The 24926-nt window shown below is 41.1% G+C and overlaps 1 protein-coding gene across 1 annotated transcript in view; it reads right to left on the reverse strand.

Annotated features, from left to right (window-relative positions):
- ush2a (Usher syndrome 2A (autosomal recessive, mild)) overlaps nt 1-24926 on the reverse strand; it is a 186788-nt gene that overhangs the window by 146182 nt on the left and 15680 nt on the right. Inside the window, exons 5-14 of the mRNA XM_037096057.1 lie at nt 22935-23070; nt 19086-19149; nt 18171-18272; nt 17874-18063; nt 15883-16097; nt 12772-12993; nt 11024-11117; nt 3128-3323; nt 2516-2646; nt 2186-2393 (exon numbers count right to left, since the gene is read on the reverse strand). Coding sequence (XP_036951952.1) covers nt 2186-2393; nt 2516-2646; nt 3128-3323; nt 11024-11117; nt 12772-12993; nt 15883-16097; nt 17874-18063; nt 18171-18272; nt 19086-19149; nt 22935-23070 — 1558 coding nt within the window. The remainder of the gene's footprint in view (nt 1-2185; nt 2394-2515; nt 2647-3127; nt 3324-11023; nt 11118-12771; nt 12994-15882; nt 16098-17873; nt 18064-18170; nt 18273-19085; nt 19150-22934; nt 23071-24926) is intronic.

The raw sequence follows: 24926 nt of genomic DNA on the forward strand, positions 1-24926 counted from the left end.
GGGTGGGTGTGAATGAGTGTGTGCGCAACATACATTCATGAGAGCAAACCTGTACATCTGTGTTAGTGCACATGACCAAGTGTGTGTGTGTGTGTGCGTGTGAGAGTGTGTGTTCCACTCAGTGTACACTTGGCATTTCCCCTAGTCTGCCCACTTTAATGATTTTATAGATATGAATGTATTTCTCTCCGTAGATCATATTTCATAATAGTGCAGTGAAGATATGTCTCTGTGCGTGTGTGTTGAGGTGTACATGCACGTCGGCTGTGTTGGTAATAAATACACTGACTGACAGAATGATGCTTACAACCCTAACAATGCTGTGATATATTGTAGTTGGTGGGAATTTTTCCCTTCTAAAACTTTATAATTTATAAAGAATCTCACATACATTATGAAAGGAGTGGAGGGCAAAGTAATTATATTTTTTATCTACATTTTAAACATTTACAAGTTGCAACACTGTAAAAGAAGCAACTGAGCAGATTACAGAGAGGAGATGAAAAAATGAGGAAAGTCAGAAGACGACAAAAAGGAAAGAAAACTGCCAACATTAGAGAACAGAAAGTGTTAGAAGATATTAGATCAGGACAGGAAGGAGGTGAATTTGTGTTGGGGTGTGCATGTGTGCACGCATGCATATGTGTGTGCGTGCATTCGGGACATGGCCCAGCCCTTTTATCAGTAGCCAGCTGGTTAACAGGCTCATGCATCACCATTTCAAACACTATTATGTACACACTGCACTCTGGCACCTTGTTATGAGTGTGCGCGTGTGCCTGCATGTGTGTATCCGTGTCTGTGCGCACACATTTCAATTCCGTCCTTCTGAAGCGTGCCTGCCATTGCTCTACTCAAAGTATCAGCTTGGCGGTAATAAATTGCCATAATCAAATCTCATTTCTGAAAAATACCTGTGGGAGCAACCAAACAAACAAGGACAGAAAAAAATGAAAGTGGGTCTTGTAAGACGGAGTGTGAAAAATACAAGGGGCTGCAGCAGTTTGTTTTAATCAACTTGGCATTGAATTAGAGAATTAAATACCAGCTTAGTCCTTGATGGCATGCATGCGCATACACACACAGACACAGACACACACACACAAATGCAGGCACACAGAAATGTGTACAAGCACACCAAAAAAACTCTTGGACTCATACTATAGATACAGTGAGGCAAAGACAAAAGTACGTAAGAACACCATCACATCTCTCTCTCCCTTCTATACATAGCCATAAACAGACACTCTTACACACATTTACCAGTTCACATACACATGCCCGCCCTCACATGCACAACCGCAGGCCCTTGATAGTGAGGCTTAGCAATAACCATGATGCGTTGAGTTGAGGAGCGTTGGCCGGTTTTGCATTTCATACGAGTCTGCTCTTCAAAGACACACAGGGGAGAGAGTGAAACCATTTATCACAAAGAGAAGCACAACGGCTGGAAGCACCGCCAGCAGAAAAGCCTGTTTATTTTGGCTGGCAAAACACTTTGGGATATGGATGTGTGTGCATTTATGTCCGTGTGTATGCGCGTGTCTGTTTTGGTGTGCGCCCAGTATATCCACTCTTGCCTTTGTGTGCACCCCAATGAGCAGCTGTGCCTATGTATTAATTAAGACGCCATTACTGGACAATTAAACAGAGTAACTGTTCTGATGAAAAGCACAAAATAACAAAGTACTTGGGGACATTTTGGAATAGAAACTATTTTTAGGGAGAGGACATGTTGAGAGTTATGTTGCTGTGGTAAAATGCCAAATTCTGCGAGCATATTGACGCTGCCTTTAAAGGGAAAGATCCCACAAAATTAACAGTACATATTTTTACTCTTGCGTGTAGTGCTATGGTGTGAGTTGCCAAGTTTTGGAGATATCTGCTGTAGAGTGATCTGCTTTCTCTAAAATATAACAGAACTAGATGGCACTCGGCTTGTGGTGCTGAAAAACACACCAGCAACCTAGTTCCTCAATCAAAAGACTTTGTTGTGAGCAGTTTCATGTAGGAGCTATTTTCTTTTAAACTACACTGCATAATCAGTCAAGTTCAAGCACTGATCAAATGTCTCCTCCGACACAAGAATGTCTCCAAGAAATACAATGCAAAGCACTACTACAGCATTGGCAACGCACTGTCGTGTCACCAGAATAAAAGAAGAAAAACTAGAATCTCAGTTTACCTCTGACATGGGGTTTACACTGGCACTGTCCCGTATCCTGGTTGCAACTGAGAACTCCGCCTGTTGAGGTGCTGATGATGCCAATGTCACTGCAGTTACAGTGGATGCAGCCGTCAGGATTTGCGGCTTTCAGACCGTACCAACCAGGCAAGCAGTCGGCACACTGACGACCTATTACTGCAACCTTACATTGACACTGACCTCCAACCTAGAGGTGAGAAAAACGCAGAAGAAGAGAGAGACAGATGTGCAAATCAAGAAACTGAATTAAAAAACATTTAAATCATCAGAACTACTTATGAAAAAGTTGTTCTCTTTATTTGTGTGTACCTGGGCACACTCCATGCTGCCATTGATTGTTCCAGCAGTGTGACAGTCGCAAGGCTGACACACCTCATGTGAAGTAGGATCAGATTCCTCCAGTCTGAAAAACCCACTGATACACAGCTCACAGTTCTTACCTAACAGTGACATAAACAGGATGAGACGGACAGAAATAAAGTAAAAGCAAAAGGCAGAGACCTAACACAGATCGAGAGAAATGTTCATGTTTGGGAAGCCCAGGTTTAAGACTTCTTTGTCCTTACTACAATTGGCATGGTCTAAAATAGTAAGATTTGAGTAGTACATATATTGTATCTGTGTTTGTCAGAACTGTGATACAGACTTGTGAACAGCTGCATTTGTTTATATCTGTTTTGACATAAATATCACACCCACGCACAAACAAAAAAAGCATACAGTTCAGCATAATGCTATTTTCTAGCTCAAGATCTTGAAATGCAAAAAAGAAGCACCAGAAAATGTAAGACATCTGGTCTGTAATTGTTTCAAAGTGCTTTAACATGAATGTTGGTTAAAAAACATTAAAAACACCTGCTTATTGAATTGATGTAGTTCTTATAAAATGGAAAAAGATAATTAGTAAACTGAACACTGTACCCGATGTGTTGTGTGTGCAGTTGTCACAGACGCCTCCCCCTCCACGATAGTGCTCGTCTGGTTGGTCATCAACTCCGACATCGTAATGACATGAAAGGGCGTGGCCGTGACACTGGCAGGACCGGCAGTTCATAGGCTGGAGCTGGTCACCTGACCTGAACGGCTTGTCATTATAGAGGGGTGCACAACGCTGGCACTGTAGAAAAACAGTTACATGTACATAAATACAGACATACATTTTTTTAAATTACAGTCTAATAGAACACACTTTTTAGATCTGCTGCCTTAGTTGTTATGTGAATTAATTCAAATGCCATACTGATATCATTTTCATGTAGACAAATCACTTTTCAAAAAAGAAATCATATACAGAGCTCATAGAAACCTGCAGAATAATCAAAGAATCTGTTTTTCCTTAAAAACATAATCGTGATTGTGAATGTTGTGAATAAATGTGTCAGGTTCAAAATGATAGTTTTGTTCATCTTTGTGAAAGAATTCTAACAGTTGGATCCAACTTCTAACAAGATTTGTGAGCCAACTGTATGACACTGTTGGTATCACGTGGTATCTGTGTTCCGTCAATGTCAAGAGTCTCTGCCATGTTTGTGGGGAAATCAATGTAAAAATGACTCACTTCTACAGTGTACGCCCAGCATACTGTACTGTAGTAATGTTAGCTGGCCATGTTAACGTTATCTAATTAGCTAACATTAGCAATGTTAACAGGAATCCTAATACCTGAGCATGCTACTGTGATCTTAAAATCGTCTTTCTCAAAGAATCTGACCTAGTTATAAAGCTAATAGATGCAATAACAGACTCAGAATGGACGCACATACAATGGCAACACAATAAGCAGGTTTAATAAAACAAATCAAAAGCACTTCACCATATACTGGAATACAACGCAAAGTATACATTTCAATTAATTCAAGCCATGGAGGTAAAAACAAAGACATCCTCTGACAAGTGACTAGGAATGTATGCAATGATTGGTGAAATCAATGGCATTAAAAAAAAAAAGTCCAAAAATGTGCAGTTCTTGAAAATAATGTTCTATGCATGGATGTAGCATAGAAACATGGTCCCATGGTAAGTGAGATGCTTCTTTTTTTTTAAACAAAGACAGAGAATGAGACAGACACAGTGCGAAAGAAAGACACAGAATAAGAGAGAGGGAAATATAAAGAGAGAAAAATCAGCCGGCCGTGTAAATCTAAGTCTAAAGAGAGAGAAGAATAATACACATAACTGAATAGAAAACACAGAGGTATTCTCTACTTTATAATAAAGAGCCAGAACATTTACACACACACACACACACACACACACACACACACACACACACACACACACAGTCACACACACAGCATAGGGAAATCAGACTGCTAATGAGGAGTGACTTGCAACAGCCAGGGCTCTCACACAGGCCCACTTTCATGTCAAAATAAACATACCAAGGTGTGTGTAGGGGGAGGAGGGAGGGAAAAAAGTGATATAAAAAATGCATTTTTCTGTAGCAGAGAGCAGCAGAGGCGAGAAGCAGCGAGTACAAGCCCTTTGATTTTGTTCAGCAGTCAGTACAAATTATGGTGGACAAGGGGGGCATCAAATGGCGGGATTAAAAATGTATTAAAAAACACAGGAGTTCCTCCCATGTGTGACACATGCAGACCTGCACTGGGCCCATTATGTATGACACACAGAGGAGGGGGGGGGGGCAGGGGGGAAGAGAGGGGGAAGGGGGAGATGGAAATAGTGGGGGGAAAGGCTCCTATTTTGTGTATGAGAGAAAAGGGAGAGGAGGATGGGAAAAATGCAGGACTGATGGGAAGAGAAATGAGAAAAAGATTCCCTTTGTGTTTTAAAGATTAAGACTGGAGGGACAGGAAGACAAGTAACAGATAAAGAAAACAATCCACAAGTGTGTGAGCGAGACATGTGGGGCCGAGAAAAAGACAAGGACAGGAGGAGGACAATAAAATAATAATAATGAAATAAAATTAATGTTAGAACTCGACAAAGACAAAAGGCCCTGAGTGTAGATACAACACAGCACAAGACCCAGGACCAGATGGAAACCAAGAAACTAACATCGATGTGACAGTTATCATAATCTTTGCTTTTAGAGGTGCCCTGTTGAGTTTATAATGTTTGTCAGTGTCCATTCTGGGCTACGGTAGAAACATGGAGGTGCAACATGGTGGACTCTGTGAAAAACGACCTGCTCCCTCTCTAGATATAAAAGACTCATTCAAAAGTAAGGAAAACACAACAATTTTTAGTTTCAGTTGATTTCATACAAATGAAAAAAATAAGTATGAACATAATGTCCCATTTTCTGCCAACAGATCGTCCTAAATCCTACACAACGGACATTTAACATGACACTATCACAGAGCTTTGTTTAGCAGTGGCCAAACACTGATTAAATTAACAGACAACTTTGAAAACAGCTGGAAAATATGGACTGTCAGCTTGCTTATAAAGATGGTTCAAGAAACAAACACTTGCGCTCTTCAGAACTTTCAAGATGTACAGGGTTTGCATATCTGTATATACAGGAGTTTGTGTTTGTGCATGTGTGTGTGTGAGTGTGTGTGAGTCCCGAGTGCCGCTCCCTGTTGGGTGATTATTAAGAGGATCTAATGAAGCAGCGGGAGATTCTCTGGAGATATAACGTATGCACACACAAACACAAGACGAAAAAGAAACAAGCGTGTAAACACACACACACGTACAGCAGAGTGTGTCTCGGGACATGTAATTCCACAGGAGTGAAGGGATGTTGGCATGTTCCCGTTTGTTCTGTCTGTCTCGCGCTCACCTGTCTGTCATGTTGTTTGGCTTCTAAATCTATCTGATGTCACACCTACAGTAACTACCTGCCTCTCTGTTTGTCCGTGCTGCTTCTCCCCTCCTGCCCATCTGTCTTTGTGGTTGCCCGCCTGTCGATCTGCGGCTCCGTGCCCCAAAACGTTTCACATATCAAAGGCACTTTTCTTTCGGCACCTCGAACTGAAAGCTCTCACCACATCTCACTCTTCGTCTCATCCGCTGGGGATGAGTTGAAGAGCGAGATGTAGTGAGTTCTTCTCTTCCGTATCTCTCACTCTCTTTTCATTCCTCTTTCGTCTCCTCTACCTCTGTGCCTCCTCCATCTTCCCACCCTTACTTCCTCTTCCATCTCCTCTCTTCCTGAAAAACAAATCATTCTGTACATCTCTCCGGGCTTCCTGCCTCTCCCCTTCCTCACTCACTTCCCCCTGTCTCTACCGTCCCCCAACCGCTTGTTCTCATAGCCACGGAGAGTATGTGAGCAGGAAATATTACCATACCAAATGAAAGGGAGAGGATTTTTTCTTCCATCTCTTTTCTTTTCATTCAACATTGCGTTACCTTCCCTCTCTCCCAGCCTGCTAATTAGTCGAGGGACCGGTGTTTGGGAGTTAAAAGAAAACTGCACACGTTCATTCTCTTCTTCATACAAAAGGTTTTGATGGCGCGCCATCATCCACACAGAGTACCAGCAGCAAAAAAAGGACAGCACATACTATAGGCCGAGAGTACATGGCTTTAATTCCATTGCTTTTATCTTTGTGCAAATAGCCTGTCCTGTTTAATATCACTTTATAGCCATGATAGACCATTAGTAATTTATTTTGTTCTGCTGATGACAACGTCTGTCTGTCCATCTCTTTAAACTCTTGTTGGGACTTTTGTTGCAGAGCATGCTGTCATCTTGTGAAAAATCATGACTGCAGATCATGATGCAACAGATTAAAACAAACTAGATATCTGATATGTTTTCTGAACTCTGTACATGTTCTAGTTTATTCAAAACCTTCAGTCAGAATTAAATCCAAGGTTTGCGTTAAGGACATTATCATTTAGGCGATGAATGCAGTACGTAGTGCAAGTTATGCCATTACTGGTTTATACATAATGCCAAAGTTGTTAATTTGCCACTTTTCAAACCTTATTCATAGCTCGCCAAACATTTCTTTCCTAGTCTGGTTGAATGCATAAATGTGTGTGTCTGAGTGTGTGTGTGGTGGACTGTCTTGGGTAAAGGGTAACATCTTATTTTCACTCTGAATGTTTCGACAAAACCTGCTGAGTGAGGAGCTACTACTAATGGATATGTGGACATTCAGATGGCCTGTCACAAGCATCTGTGTGTGTGTGCGTGCGTGTGTCTCTGTGTGTGTGTGTTAATCTGCTGGAGCAACTCATCTTATCCTAAATGCCATGACCAATTTCACGCTTTCACTGGAAAGGTCATGCCACTGGTGGGTGTGTGTGCGAGCATGTTTGTGTGTACACGGCCATGTTGTGAGTATCTGAAGTTAACCCGGCTGACCCCAGCGTAGGTGAAAATCTGCTGCTGAAGCAGAGCTGGACAACGCTACTTAACGTCACTAGCCATCAATATCCATCACAGACACAGATGCAAACACAGAAAAAACATACACACAGCAGCCATTTCAGAATCTATAAATAAACACACACACACACAAAAAAATCCCACAAATCAGATACCTGTGCATAATCTTAACCATGGATGGTTTAAAGGTATTAAATAGCTCAATATTCCAACAGTATTCACTTTTATACAGTGTTTGGTCAGTAACCCATGTCTCTCCTCCCCCTGCTCATGCAGTAAAAAAGAAAAGAAATTTCCTGGTATCCTCGCTCACTTTATCCAATCAGGACAGAGAACTCCATAATATCTGTGGCCCTGTTAGCTTGTGAACATGTAGAGAGCAGAATCCTTCTGTTTGCTGCTATGTCTGACAATTACTGCTCCCTATTCATGTGGTGACGCAGAGGGGAGAGAGCGGATTTACTAACTGTAAAATGGACAGTAAGTTAGAAATGGTACAGAAATTACTTTCGAAGGCCTCCAGTTAGTCCGTAGAATCATTTCATTTCTGCCTGAAGAAAATAATTGGACGTCCTGCCTGCATGTCTCCCAGCTACACACACCCTGTAACTTAAAGTGTGCTCCAAGACACACACAAGCTGGCTGCATTTTACAGTTGACTTTTTACTGCTATTACACTCATAGCAGACATCATCATGTCCCCCCAAAAATGCCGTCCAATGACAAAAGACATTGTACAACACCAAAAAGACAGTGTGACGCGATGTACAATACTATTTATGATATAGCTTTCAGACATGACTGAATCCATCAGTTGTGGAGAGACGTACAGAGACAGAGTGACAGAAGGAGAGATCAAGTCTGACACAGAGTGCACATAAGAAAGAATCAAAAGACAGAGTGAGAAAGTGGTGGAGAGAGAGAGAGAGAGAAAGAGAGAGAGTGTGTGCCTGTGTATGCATGTGTGTTTAAGTGTGTGCGCGTGAGAGTTTAAGTGTGCGTCTTCCAGGGCCCCCGTTGATCATCTTGACACATGTCTGAGCATTTCTGTCACTTTAATGTCACTGTGGAAATTCTGCAGATTAGTACAACATCCGTCATGGTGCTAGGCCGATCCAAGTCAACAGAACGCATGCAATATTAAACGCTAATATTCCCCACAGCCTTTTATGCTCCAATATTACAGAGACAGAAGAAAGGTCCTGAATATTCACTCAGAGAGATGACATGGGCAGGTTTGGGAGAAAAGTAGGCACACACACACACACATGATCACACAAAAAAGGACTCTGCATAGGCACATACACAAATTGCACACACTCCAATGTCTGTCACAGGAGCTCTTGTAGAGATTAATTTACATAACACACACACACACACACACACACACAAATACATCCACATTGCTCATTTCCATCTCTCTCACACAAAAGAACTACTTTATGTACGAACGAGAAGAAAAGAAACAGATCGAGGAGAGACGGCTGGAAAAATGGAGGAAAGAGAGGGATGAAACATGAGAGGCAAACAGGGATGAATTAAATACTTAGAAAGCGAGGCAATAAAGAGTGTGGGGGAGTAGAGTGAAATGAAGCGAAAGACAAACAGAGAGAGAAAGAGAGCTGATTAGAGATGCATGCTGAGGGAATGTCATTGTTCTAGTCGATTTGAGACATTATTTAAACTGAGACCCCGGAGAGCAGGAGAGAGAGAGACCGTGATCGACAAAGAGAAGTGGATGGAGGTGGGACAGGGACCTTGCGAGAGAGGAAAGAGAAAAGTAGTGTATAAAAAAAAAAGAAAAACAGAGGCTGAAAGAGACAAAAACAGAGGGAGAGAGATTTGTCTGGATGATGGCATAAACCCCACAATGTTCAATTACTTTGGATGTGTGTGTGTGTGTGTGTGTGTGTGTGTGTGTATGTAGAAGTGTCCATATGATAACTTTTAATTCAGTCTAGAGTTCATGTAAAAGAAAAATATTATATATTAAGATGTGTGTAGGAGGCTGTTTGTTATTTGAGTTTGAGACTAAGCAAGACCAGCAATTCAACAGCTGCTGGTTGACAGCTGTACTTCTCCATTGATGTCCTCTGTAGCCTCTGTCTGAAACACACACACACACACACACACACACACACACACACACACACACACACACACACACACACACACACACACACACACACACACACACACACACACACACTAATACACAGACGCGGGTGTATGAATGATACATAAGTAGTGAATAATGCAGGCTGTCCTGTGCTACAGTGAGGTGGAGCAGTCATACTGAACTTTTCACTGCTGACCGACTCGAGGCTTTGTTGGGGTGATGCCTACTATTACCTGGCAGGTTGTATTAGCTTTGTTGAGAGCAAAGGCCTGGTCCTGAGGTGGTGGTTAACATCAAACTAGACTGAAATCAAATCAGAAGCCAACATTCTGCAGCACTGGAGTGTGTGAATACTTGCTGTGGGATCAGACTTTTGGTTTAACTGCGGGTGCCACTGGCAGTGCAAGAGCAGATTTAAGGGGTAACTATCACCGGAGACAAACACAATCAACTGTGACAGGAAACAAGATGCTTTTAAAATAATCTCGACTATCACAATATTTTAGTCTGACTGTAAACCATCATGCACCCTCTTCTCCGTAATAATATGATTTTGCTAACATATAAACAAACCATGTTTTCTTTATTAGCATTAAGACAGCTCTGGTGGATCTTCTTTTCACCTGCCAAGTAAGAAATTTTAAGAAAAAGAAGACTTTTAGTGGCCCACTTTAAATCTAATTGAAAATAAGATTTAAGATGTGGATCATTCTGTGGCAGACATCTCATATTTTGTCCCTAAATCACACAATCCATGCTCCAACAGGGCTGATGTCATTTCATTACAACTGTAACAACATACAGTCAGTGCACAGCCTTAGTTAGCAGCCTGCTTACATTGATAGCTGTCCATTAACCAAAAAGTCAGATTCAATGCAGAGACGTCTGGTACTGCTGGTGTCCAAAAGCACTTCATAGATTTTTCAGCAAATGAGAAATAAAACACTAAAATGAAACTAGACAAAAAGGACAAAATTATTTTACAGGGAAGAGAGTCTAATCAGTGTGTGTCTGTGTGTGTGTGTGTGTGTGAGTGTGTAATTTATTAGAGAAGTCCTCTCCATGTCGTTAAGGAGGAAACTGCTTAATTAAGACCATGAGGAGATTCTCCCCAGGGGACTCCTCTGTGCTCAGTATGTGTGTATGTGTGTCTGTGCGTGTGAACATAATACGAGTCATCTCATTGTGAATATCTAGATCTAATACTGATATCAGTAACTGGAAAAAAGCAAACTATATAAAATAGAACTGTTGGCATCATGACCCTTCATACACACTGTATAAAACACACACACAGGTGTGAGGTCCACTGCCACGCATCCTCCAAATGATGTTAACATTACAGATTGGATGTACAAGATTCTGTAATCACATGTTTGTTACTCACATTGTTTCCCTCTGTGTGACTCTCAGGCAAACACAGACAGCGGTATGGTGTCACACTGGTATCACAGTGGTCGGCATGGCCATGACACTCACATCTGGCCAGATGACAGAGACAATGAGAGAAAGATTAACATGGAATGACCTCAAAACTGCCCTGTGCAAATTAAATACTTGATATATTAAATTATTATTTCCTATTACTATGAAAAACATACAGTTTGTATGTAAATTAAACCGCAAAAAGGTAAGCGCATAACATGACAAAAGCTCTTCCCTGTCCATGAAACAGCAGTGGTGCCATTAGGAAGTTCCCATTCAACATTTATAAATGCCATCCCGAGAATTATCAGAGCAACATAACAGGTAGCAGACAGCTCTGCCTCTCTCACCCTCCCTCCCTCTCATACAGACACACACACACACACACACACACACACACACACACACACACACACACACACACACACACTGCAGGACAGTCATTTAATTATTCTTTCAAATATTCAGCTGCTTTCTCTCTTTCATTCTTGTCTCTGTGTACCCTTTAGCCTCTCATTCTCTTTATATAATTTTCTCTTTAAGACTGGCTTGATTAATCAAATCTTTACATTTGATTTGAAATCACGATAAGTCTTGTGCAGTATTTCTGATTGTAGTACATTTGACATTATTCTAGTGGTTTGTAGAAGCTGAAATATTGTCAACTTTTCAGCTCAAGACACAGAGTCGCACTCCTTTTTCCGTTATTAACAACTGAGGGGGGAAAAGGTGAAACTACCACCAATTTATAAAACTCCAATAATAATCAAGCTATAAAAACAATTTTTCATATTTAAATGTGTAAATAAATGTTATGAAGATAACAGTTCCATACCACAGTATCACACAATAATGTTAAAATAATGAAAAACACTGCTCAAGGGTACAGACGTATACAAAGACACATACTCAAGTTAGGAGTGTGCTCTCTCGTCCAAACACGCCTATTTACATGCTTTATAAAGAACGAGGAGAGACGAGATGGAGAGACGGAATAAGAATGAAAGAGAGGGGGGAGACGGGGAGGAATAAGGAACGCATAGATGAGATTTCAGCAGCTCCAAGTCTCTGTTTCTCCCACTCCACTGTAACAAGCTACTAATTAAAACAGCTTAGAGGGAGGGGGAGGGAGAGAAAGAGTTAGAGATGATTGCCTCCTGCATAATCCCATAATTACCACAGTCATAAAAAACAGTCACTCTGTCAGTCTAATGAAGAGATGTGTTCACAATTACTCCCAGAAAGCTCTGCCGAAACTCAACAGTCTGTGTCAAAATATTTTTCTAGCTGTCGAACTGCGCTCACACATTTTTTAACAAATCAAGACTGAAAAGATCTTCAACTGTTCCTTTCAACTAATTACACCACTTAAACACAGTTTGACAAGTTACAGGAGTGAATGTTAATGAACAAATTGGGAATTCTGCTTCATACTGTGTGGTCCTCTAGCTGCCACGAATGAAACTGGTACAGAAATAAGTAAAAGCAGAAAAAAAAAGAAAAACCTCATTGATATGCCAGAATATTGCAAAATTTCAGTTAATAAATATTTAACACCAAAAAACCCTGCATTTTAAGATTTAAAAGCCACATTTAACAACATTTGTGGGAATGGCGATTTAAATTTCCTTGGTGTGTCTAATTAAAATAAATCACAAACAAATGAGATATTTTTGGCGTATCTCTTTATAGCTATTTGTAACTCCTCACCTGCCACTGATGGTGATCTCCTTGATAGCGAAGTATCTGTGTCGCTGGTTCACCCCAGCTGCTCTGGTGTGGTACTGTCCACTCAGGTGTATCCTGACCTGTGTGGCATGCACCATCTTCTGCAGGGCAGGATTGTTGTAGAAGTCATTATAGCCTGGTCTCATGTTTGGCTCTGGGGTCAGCAGACTGAATGTGATGTTACCTCCAGAGAAGGGCACGTCACTGGAACACAGGAAGCATACACTTGCATGAAACAGATTCTGCGAGAAAATTATTGTTTGGTAATCATGTTGGAGAATATCTTTATTTTTAGGGAAATAGTAGTCTCAATTTAGCAGTGTTGCTATGGTCATCTTCATAAGTACTACGAGGTGTACAACCATGATGTTATGTCAGCTGATATTAGCTTCTTGGAAATATTTCAGTATCAGTAAAATCATGTTGATTGATAGGCAACATGAAAGGATGATACAGAGAAAGGCGAAACTGGGTTTGAACATTTTTGAAAAAGTCATTGACCACTCAGCACTTCTCACTGGCTGGCAGTGTGCCAACACATTTCATCATTATCTCAATACGAACATACGAGATAAACAAAAGACAGCATACATGGGCCATATGTTCAGCTGTCAGCTACCCTTAGAGTACTTGGTGTCAATTTGTTGGTGACTGCCAGGTTAGCAAGCACAATGGCTAAGGAATGCGCAAAGAGCTAACATTGGCACTTCAGGATTTGCTTATTTATTTTTCAAATCATGTCATCATTGGCATATTGAACGAACCATATTCCTCATATAATGCAGTCCCACTGGACATCACTGAAAAGTAGATTTTTCCATCATAAAATGTCCCAATTAGCACATATATTGGTCACAATATATTGGGATACAGGATCTGTATGATAGTTATTCATACAATGTAAGAAAATCGTTATACTTTAGAATGACTACAAGGAAACTTCTAAACAGTTACAGTAGGAGTGTAGAAAATATCACTGAAGAAGCTTGGAACAACCTGGCTAGATCATAAAAGATCAGCATAACTTATTTGAAGCAGTTCAGCCAGAAGCCAAACAATTTCAATTTTAGCCAAAGATCAAACTGCATCTAAATTAATTTGCGTTCCAGCTCTCACTCGCCTTCTATCGTGCTTTTTTCTCACAAAAATACCTGTTTCACTTGTTTATCTGTACATGTAGACGTGATGCAAAATGATCACTAACAGCACTCCTGCAGCGGTGCTCTAATTGACTGGCATGAAAACACCTGAAATGACTGAGGCGTGCTTAAATTTATCTTGCCAGACACTCCAGCGGGCTCTGAGGAGGCAATGTCTCAGGCGGGATTAAATAAATCTTGTGCGATAAAACACATAAATCTTGCGAGATCAAAGACAATGCTCTTTTTGATATAATTATCAACCACTAATGTCACAAGAGTGTGTTGTTGTGATGCCAATGCGAGGTTCAACTGCTCTCATGCCAATTTAACTAATAACTGTGCCAGGAAAGGTTGTATGTGATATAATTTGTCAGTCAAGTGAAAAATAAGCAATGACTACATGATCTGTGATCTGCTCATACCTGTTCTATCTGGTGCCAAACAGGGCCTTGATACTAGCAGCTGTGCCAACATTTAGTGTGTGAGATTGGGTGTGTATGTTAAGACTATGTTCCAAGTCCGGTTCTGTATCTAGTGCCAATCGAGAGTCTGTTACCGGTCATGTGCCAAGGCAGCGCTGTTGGTGGTTAGCTTTATAAACCAAGTCACTGTGAGAGTGCCAGGTTGTGTGTTTGTGTGTGTTGACAGTGTGGAATGGGTATGTGTCTAATTTCCTTTGATTTCTGTTTACTTGTGTCTTGTGTGTGTTAGCACATGCACTATCACACACAACCACTTGCATAAATGTGCATTAATGTGTGTTTGTGTGTGTGTGTGTGTGTGTGTGTGTGTTTATATACTTCTTTATTCAGTCTTGCCAGTAATTTTCTGTGTAATCTCCTACGGCCTCAGAGGCCACGGCCACCCAACAGCATACAGCAAGAACATGTGGTTCTGCTCTGGGGAGGATGCCCCGAACAGAACATCAGACTGCCTGAGGAGTTTATTTTCAGCTTTTCCACATATAGAGGTATCAAAGCAGTTTTAAATGGGACGATCAATCTGTAGCCAGAGACTCATTTATTTTTATCTGACTGACGACACATTTAAATTTCACAACCATAGTGAGCATCCTGTGATTGAAGGAAAAATGAACACAGTAAGTGCGTTAGTAAGGCGTTGGGCCACCACGCGCCGCCAAAGAAGCCTAAATGCCCATTGTCATTGATTCTCCAAGTCTCTGGAGATCAGCTGGAGGGATAAACAGCATTCTTTAAAAGTATATTCCTCACTTAGTGCTTTAATTACGATGGTGGTGTAGAACACTGACTACTTTGGTTAAGAATTTCTGGTTCAAAGGCCATAGCATTTGATTCACATCAATTTTATTCTAATCAAACCATTCAGTGATCCCTTGTGACCTATAGATGGGGACTTTGCATGTGGAAGAGACCACTCGTCTTATATGCAAGACACCAAGGCAGGTGAGGGGTAAATCCAAGAACAAGGGGAGTACAACATAAAAAACTAAACTACATACAAACAAATGAAGTGCTGGGAACACACGGCGCCAGCTTTGATACAAAAACAGAGACAACTTTGTCATCTTAAAATGTGTACATGCCACAGAGCATATTCGAAAGTGAACTGGCTAACTGTACACTGGAGTGCACCTGTGTGCATCTACATTTGATATGTTTTTCCATTCATTATGTAATTATTTTCGAGGGGATTTATTTGTGCAAATTATGTGTGTGAGACACCTATTTCTATCTAAATGTTTTCTTAAATACATGTATTGTATAATCATTTTAAATGAGTAATGAGTGTTCATGTCAGTGGATAATAGAATGAGAATTAAAAAACTTGTAAAGTTGTACACTGGAAATGTAAATATGTACAGTATGTCATTTGTTTTAGTTTTTATTCTCTATTTCAGTGTAAAGTCAATAAAAATTCTGCAGGGTCGATAATACTGACTATTTTCCACACGCTCACAAATGGTACCTACCGGGGCAGCTGCAGACAGTTGACTGAGTCTGGTCTCAGTAAAGGCCCGTCGTTCTGCATCTCAAACACACTGCAGTTTCTGGCCATGTACTGCCAGTCCAGCCAGGGTTGTTCTGAGGCGGTGTCACTGTCAGGTTCTGTGAGGTCACGCCTCCGTCTTTGGATCAGAACAGACTCAGGCAAGAGGCCGCCGAACTGAACAATAACATAGAATACCTGGAGGGGAAACGGGTACAGGTCAGCATGACTAGAACAAGATTTGCAATACAGGCTCAGCTGCAAAATGTAAAATATCCACAACAGGCAATACATTTGACCATGGTGCAGCTTTAAATGGGCAGGTGATGTTGATACTGTGTCAGAGATATCTATTCACCTCTATTGTAATTTTCAAGGCAATAGTGAGAGTGGCTTTTGTTTTTCATCACAAATTGCAAAATTTTTAAAAAATCACATTCCAGTGGTAAAATTACATTTGGCTTATTAGTCAGTACTCGTCTTCATGTACACATATTCTGAGGTTACAATTAAGGTATTTGGTTGAAAACAGATAGTTCTAGCACAACACACACACACACGTGCGCACACACACACGCGCATGCACACACGCATGCGCGCACACACACACACACACAAGTAGGTTCCTATAACACATAAACCATGTGGCTGTCTGTGTGTAGGTGTGGGTATGTGTGTTAAGTGTTATCTGCCCCACTACAGTGTGGGCTGGGACACTGGGTTACACAGCAGGGAGCGCATTAAGCCACCACCACTGCGCAAACCCACACACATGCACTTACACACACACCGACACACATACACCCCAACTTCAGAAAGTGTCTTTTATCTGGGGACTTGAGTTGAGCTACCACGTCAGGACAGCTCCCAAAATCCTGCCCACACTCACATACACACTTCAGAGAAAAGAGGGACGAGTCTTTTGACAGCCCCAGTGTCGACTACGCCCAAATCCACCAATCTCTCTCTCTCTCTTTCTCCCCCCCCATGTCTGTCTCTCACTGCAGTGCTTAGAAAGAGGATGAAACTACTGTCCAGCGCACACACACAGGTGCAAGCAGACAGATACTAAACAGTGTTTGTATTGAGGCATTTCAACTGTGCACTCAACAAAGACAGAATTTACTATAGTTGATCGTCCACCTCATAGCAGGGAACAATGACTTTGCAGGTACGGGGGGCAGATACATGATTTAGTTAATATGATGACCTAAAATGACCCACATTTACTGACAATCTGACTGGGTCTACACATGTAATCCAACTCTGTCTAAAGGGTTTCATGTAGATCTCATGCTGCTAAGTGATTAAATAAAAGGATGGAAAGCGTGTACTGTAATATACAATTATCAATGACTTCAACGTCAAACCATCCAAAACAGAGATTCTTCTACTTTACATCTCGCACATACTTTAACATGTTGTTTCTTCAATTTCAAATAAGTTGACCAAACAATCAAAGAATCAAAAAAATCCAGGAAATGTCTTTCATTTAGTCTATAAAATGATATTTTGCTGTTTAATGCAGTAAAAGCTGCAAACCTGCACAAATAGCAACAACTATGAATGATCCAGTAAGTCCACACTGGTCAAAAAGGGATTGAGCATGTGTTCATCAACCTGCATAATGTCACATACAGACCACACTCTGAATGCTACAGGGTGGTATCTTAACTGATCAACTGTACCAGCTTGTTGTACCAGGTAAGGATAATAACCCACCTCCCTCCACAGGGTAAAAGTGAGAAGTGCACTGATTTATCAGTGAACTGAATCAGCTCATTCAGTTCAGTCTCCACATCTCAACCTATTTGCTATTTTTCCCCCAGGGATAAATAATCTAAATAATCCATCTACCTAAATTTATGGTAAAGCAAAATAATCTTAAAAATGGTCTCTAATCACCATTTAAATCACCCATCCATCCGTCCGTCCGTCCGTCTGTCATTATTGTGTATTATTGTGATGTTTTACCTGATATTGTCCATTGGCCAAATCCACAGTAATAGTGACTCCTTCATCAAGTTCTTGTGGAGTCATGATCCTAGAAAGCCACGTGGTGCCCATGTCCTGATCATTGATGTAACTGAGTGGATGGGCATTAAGGTTGAGTCTTAAGACTCTGTCATTTGTGGTGTCCTCCACACCACTGGGGATGCAGTACCTGTCAACAGTAAAAGTTTTTAGGCATACAGACTTATGTATTAAATAAAAATGTACAATGCAAAAATATTAATAGATACAGAAGTACAAGAGGTTGTGATTCTTTACCTCTCAACTAAAGGGTGTACTCTGGGGTGACTGGGAGGACAGCGACACTCTGACTGGACATGCAGCTCAGGCAGGATCCCAGAGTACACCTCCACTATTTCTCTGTTAAAACAAGAAACAGCAGAAGATACTTAACTTCAACACCGAAGCAAAATTTAACCCTGTGCATTTTAACTAGGATGAGGAAGGGATTAGCTTACTATTGTATGGTAACATTGCTTAATGACTGAACAGTTCATTTGACCCAAACTACACTACAGCTGTTTTTTTATATCAAAAATCATTAAATAACACATTTATTACAATTATCAATACAAATCAAGTTACGCATAGTTCATGGGGATGAACACAAACAAGCCTTTCATAACATCTTGAGTTTTGAGATAAACTCTGCAGGCACCTGCTGATGGGCCTTTGACTGAACATTTAGCACAAAGTGGAAAATCAAAGGCATAATTTGAAAACTCAATCTTTCACTTTGTTTTAGCCCAATCTTGATGAGGGGAACTTGTAAGCTCCAAGTCCTCACCGTTCGCAGTACATCACTGGTAAGCAAAACACTAATTGCCTTGTATTGAATTCTCAGGGAAAATCCTCTGGAAGCAGTATGGATCTTAAGATGCAACGATTAGCCTTCCCCTTCTTTCTTCTAACCATCTTTCCCTTTATCACTCCCTACTGCTCGCTCCTCTTTTTCCTTGTTGGTTTAATCCATAAGGCATCTTTACCTGTACTTTGTATCCTTTCCTCCTTTTATCAAATCTATCTGTAGCTTGCCCTCTTTTTTCTATGGCAACCAAAATTTTATTTTTTGCAAACAATCATTTCCTGCCATCATTTTTTGATTCACCCCCCCCCCCATCCACCCTCTCTCTCTCTGTCTCCCCCCCCCCCTTCTTACTCTGTCCAACTCACCTGTTGGTCAGGGTGGCAGGATAAAATCTAAAGTCCTGCATCCACCCAATGAACTGATTAGACCCTGGAGAGATGAAAAAAGAGGAGAAAAGACCATAAAGAAGGCGTTAATGGGTTTGTACTGACGGCAGTGACTGAGAGGATTTCACAGTATTTAGTAGATTATCTTATCAGTTTCTTGATACCAGCTGAGTGAGGCTTGCCCACAGCTGCTTATAATGGCCATGTTCATGAAATAAAGCCGAACCGGATCAGCTACAGTCGACATTTGCTTCCACTAGAGAGCAGCAAGGCTTATAAAGGACAAAGTCATTAGTTTCGTTTGAGGCCTGACCAAAACAAGTTTGTCCAAGGTAAATGTAACCGTGCTTTGTAGGTTTCACTCATTAGTGGGTTTCCTCCTTTTAACTGCACTGATTCTTGTCTGTAGATGGCCCTTAACCAAAACCACTGTCTGCTCATAATAAAATCTTATTTTTCTAATTCCTGGACAAGAATTTATCAGGACTTCGTGCTGAAAGTAACATTGTTTTCATTATAGATTAATGTGTCAAATACTATGTGGATTCATTGATTAATCATTCAGTCTATAAATAAATTGAGAAAACTGCTCATCAGAAGTTTCTGGAGAACAATGTGAAGCCCAAATAATTTATTTTCATATAAGAGAAAGTAAAGTTGAAACATTTGAGAGGCTGGGACACACACTTTGGGTCACATTTTTGTCTTAAAGAATTAATCAAACAATAAATCAATTAGCAATGAATCTCCTTCTTATCCGCTAATCAATTTAATGCATAATTCATTAGGCTACAACAAATGTATAAGTTGGTCTTAAGAGTGACAAACAGGAAGAGAGGGCTCTGATAAAGCTGGCTGACGCTGAGAAGAGAGGATCTGCAAAGAGAGAAATCCAAAGATGTTGGACAACATATATCAAATACACCAAGATGCCAAACTCTCTCTATCAAGCAAACATACACAGGAGTATCTCAAACATATGGGCACACCATCAAGACAGACATGTTGATACTGGACTGCTCACAAGAAACACCATCAAACATATAAATGAACACAGTCGAGGCCCCAACACCATACATTTCTGACAATGTTGGATAGAACATAAGAGACCCACACAGATGTTGATGCTGGTCCAGAGAGAGCTGGAGTCTTTTAGTATCCAACAAACTTCTGTCTAGTTCGACAACAACTCTTAGAAGACCGATAAACGTCTCTGAGCATCGACTGAACCCCTGCCATGCCGAGCTTGGTGTGTGTGAGAGTGTGCACACGAGTGTGTGAGTTTTGGAGGCTTTACTGTGTCTACTCCCAAAAAACATCCTTACTTTAGAGAAAGAGAGAGTGTGAGTGTGTGTGCATGCATGAATGTGTGCGTATTTGCATTTGAGAGAGGCTTTGCCATGTTTGGCCCGACTACAATGTGAGCATGTGTGTGTTGGGGGGGGATGTATATGTGTGTAAAACAGAGAGAGAGTGAGAGAGTGTTATGGGATGTAAGTGTGTTCGAACAGTGTGTGGTTGTGCAGCCTAAGGCTTTGGCTCAGGATTTCTTTAGCGTGTGGAAATGGGATTATGCCTTCCTCTGAAAAGCACTCTCCCTATTGTTACTGGGATGATGCAAGGTATAAGCCTTAATTCTCTCTTCTCTGTGTAGGTCTCTGTCTTCTCTCTCTGTGTTTCACTTTCTCTCATCCGTCGCTCTCGGTTTTTGTGTTGCAGTTAATACAGGCGACTAAGAGTAACGTGTCATTTTTTTTTCCTTTTTTCCATCTGTCCTTCAGTGGTCCTGTCACTCTCAACATAAAGAAGATTTTACTATTTTCCTTCAAGTTGCAACTACTGGTACTAGCTTATGTTCATCATTGTGGAATAGCAGGAGTGAGTCAAGAAATACAGGTGATGTTAGGTCATGTCATGGTGTGAGGAGATTCTCTTCATGCACCAAGTGAGTTTGTCACAGCTCCTTCTGAAAGCAAAGCCACGAAAGAAAAGAAAGCATTCCGTAAACAATCGTCTCTTTCTGGTCCACTTCATCAAAACGAAGTGGCCAATCACATCAAAACTTCCCTGCAAAAGCTTTGTTTTCCGGTTGCAGTGCATCCAGCATGGGCTCTTTCTCTAGTGCATTGCACTTCATGTTTTTCTAGCAGTTTGAGACATTCTAATATTTAAACCTGACATGCTGGAACATATATAAATATATAGTATTAATGTTACCTATCGTTGCAAGCGTTTAGCTCTCAGTCTTGGTGAATTTGGTGGGACCCATGATTACTGGTGGTAATAGCAACTGTGGTAAATAGGTGCATTCAGACTGTCAGAATAAACGAAAAAAAAAATTCTGATTGGGAAAATTCAAGTTGGAACAACAACTCAGATTAGTCCCCGCAATATTTCCTTTGCTGTTGAAAAATGACTGTGGGGACTGAAAACTGACTAAAATAATACAGAACATTTCCTGTTACTGCTTCACAATCAAACCTTTTCCTTTTAATATAAAGCAGCAGCAGCGGATATACTTTATAATAACCAACCGATAACTACTAATCAATAAATGGTAAATTTAACTAATTCAACTTTAGTCATTATGTATTTCACTGTAAAGTGTTACCACAGCAGCAATGAATGTTTGGTTAGCATTAGCAGTCACTGTACACTTAATGCTGATATTGCTGCAGGAGAGTGAAGGGTAATCAATGAGGTTTGAATAACGAGATAAAATACAAATAGTATTCTTGGATGGATGAGATGATGCACTGTTTCCCCAAAAAAAGGAAAACGATAACATAGAAATGTAGTTACAGAATATAAAGAACCATAAAGCCATGAAGAGGATACAGATCTCAAAAAAAAAATGACTTTAAGATCCCACACTGTCACAAACTTGTGACCACTGAATTTATTTGATAAACTCAACAACACCACTACACCACAGTTACTAACCAGAGTTACCAGAGTTACTGGTGATCGGTTATAAGCAGCAGATTCACAACAATTACAGCACCACCTCTGATACAAACGACTTTCCAAATCGAGTAATTTTTACACTGGGTCGGCAGTTAAATCTCTGCTCAAGATGATCAGATCTTCTCGCTATACTTATCAAACACACCGTTTTCAGTGAGCAGGGTCCCCTCCAAAAACAGACATTGTTGTTGATCAATACATCTGATCAGCATTCACATAATCAATCCACTGATCAGAATTCCAGACACAACCCCCAGGTTCAACAACCACACGCACACATACACACACACTCTCCCGCGAGCCAATCACTTGTATTGATCACCACCACTGATGTGATCTTCAGCTGATCAGATGCTACCTGCCGTGAACTAGGGATCAATGCCTGATAAACGAGAAGAAAAACACTCGTTTATCACCCTGTAGATGAACGGATATCATTTTTCTCTCAATTTCTCTCCTATTGACTCTGAGACGGCTTCCAGGCACCACCAATCAATCACAGATGTGTAGCTGAAGGGGGGATAAAGGCTGGGAGGAGAATAAAGGTGGAGTGGTCATTGACGCCATATTTAGATGTACAGACAAGATAAACTAAGAGGTAATTTTTCTCCATTTTGTGGAAAAGAAGAGACAGACGAATGTGAGCGGTGATGTTTTCAGCTTTCTGCTTTCTGTTCTTAAACATTTTTAAGCTTGATAACTGATTATTTCATTGGCCGTGTCATAATTTGAAGATATTTTATTGCATTACAACCGAGTAATCAAAGCACCTGGGGAATCTCAATCTAACGCATCTCTTAAACAGTGTAACTTGTCACAATCGAAAATATAAAAAGAGATTTAAAAACCAGCCATATGTACCGTTGGAGCTGAGTCCCACCCACATGGCACCGTCCTCGTTGAAATCAGACAGTCTGGCGGTCAGGGGTTGAGTGTCAAACGGTGTCCCATCCTCTTCGAGCCCGTCCAGGAAGAGACTCACACGTCTGTCATGGACCTGGAAATTAGTCAGAGTGACACGTAAGTCTGCGCTGACCAGCATGAATAATCCTGATATTCTGTCGGGAGCTGACACACAACAATAAAAATTAATCCCAATAAACACTACATCCCTTTGGGACATGAAGATTTTCAGCTTGCCAAAAAATGTTTGAGAACCACTGGATTAGGGTAAACATGGCCTGAGTGTTTGCAGAGCGTGATTTGTTTTGTCTAGAAAAAACTTGGTTTATTTGGTCCAATAACATCTATGTAAACAACATACCAGGTTTTGTGAGGAAAAAAGTATAACGATGATCAATGAATAAAACAACATTTACATGAAGCATCACTGGACACCATTAACAGTCTCCGAGCACCGCCGTGAAACTTGCGTACATGTAAGGGAGCGGCCTGAGAGGCAGATGCTGCCGTAAAGGCCAAGCAGCAGGTTACTGATGTAACACAACATCTCGGAGAGAGTGGCAGCTGCTCTGTGTGTGTGTGTGTGTGTGTAATCTATCTACAAAAGTGTAGGCACACATCGCGTGTTTTTGCATATCTATGCATGTGTGTACGTGTGTTTCAGTGTGACCATGTGTGTGTGAATTATACATACGGCTAATCTTCCAGCTCATTTCCCCAGTAGCAGAAAGAGCCTCAGGCTAAACTGCCTCAGTCGCAAATTAGCTTTCTGTTTGACCAAAAACCTCCTCTCCGCTCCTTTCCTCTCTTTCCCGATCTGCTGCATGAATATTAAAAACTGCACAGCAGACAACACCGTCAAAGCAGGAGAAGCTCCCTTTCACATCAAACCCGGGCAAAAAGAAGATGCGAGGGGCTCTCCCCCTCCAAAAAAAAAAAAAAACTTTAATGTGCCCTGTCCTACTCTCTGCCTTTACCCCATCTCCAAATCCTGTGTTAGGGAAACACGCTGTGGGACCACTGATAAACGTGACTCTCCCTGTCTTACCACAGTCCCCCTCTCCTTCTTCATCTTTCCCGTCTCTCTCCTGTTCTGGTCCTCCTTGCTTTGTCCTTTCTCCTCCTCACGAGGTCATTGGATTCCTTCACCTTTTTTCTGTTTTTGAGTTCCCTCACCTCATTTTCAATTGCTCCCGCTCTCTCTCTCTCTCTCTCTCTCTCTCCCCCCCTCCCCTATTTTTCATAACTATCTTTACTTTCTCTTCCCTCTCAGTCGACAACTTCCCCCTCTCATCTCCCTTCCTGTCTCTTTCCCTCATGTTTATCTTGCCCTGTCGCTCTCACTTGTTGTCAGCTCTTTAGGGAAGTTGAAAAGGTGTGAGGAGGGAAATAAGTCCAAGTCAAAAAACGCCTTTAGGGGATGAAGGCAGGCCCAGACAAGTGTCTGCCTCTCAGAGGATAGTTAAGACGCCCAGACAGACACTTTCATGATGGCTGATTGAAGACTGGCAAGCGCATGAGAGCAGAAGAGAGAGCGCAGGAGAGAATAAGAGTGAAAAAAAAGGAGAGGGAAAAAAAAGAGACAGGAGGGAGAAAAAGAAAAGTCAGAGAGCGGGTGTAAGAGAGGGAGCTAGAAGAAGGGCCCTCTTTAGGAATCTCTAAGCCAGAGCTGTGTGGCTCTTGGGGAGATGTGAGGCAGTTGTCAGGCCTGATGTAAATGAATCCTGAAGCGCTTCATCCTCCTTAGCCGCCACGCGCCCTTTTGAAACACAGCCAACTCCCCTTTGTTAGCTTTCACAAACACTTTTGCTCCATTTTTCCCTTTCCCCATCCATCTGTATTTTTACCTCCTTTCCTCTACCTCTCTTTGTCTCTTTTAGCCGGTGTAACTTCAGAGCTCTTTGAGAACGGAGGAGAAAGAGTCGGAGAATTCTTTAGCGTTGATAACTA

This window comes from Acanthopagrus latus, chromosome 4 (assembly GCF_904848185.1).
Source record: "Acanthopagrus latus isolate v.2019 chromosome 4, fAcaLat1.1, whole genome shotgun sequence".
Classification (NCBI taxonomy): Eukaryota; Metazoa; Chordata; class Actinopteri; order Spariformes; family Sparidae; genus Acanthopagrus; species Acanthopagrus latus.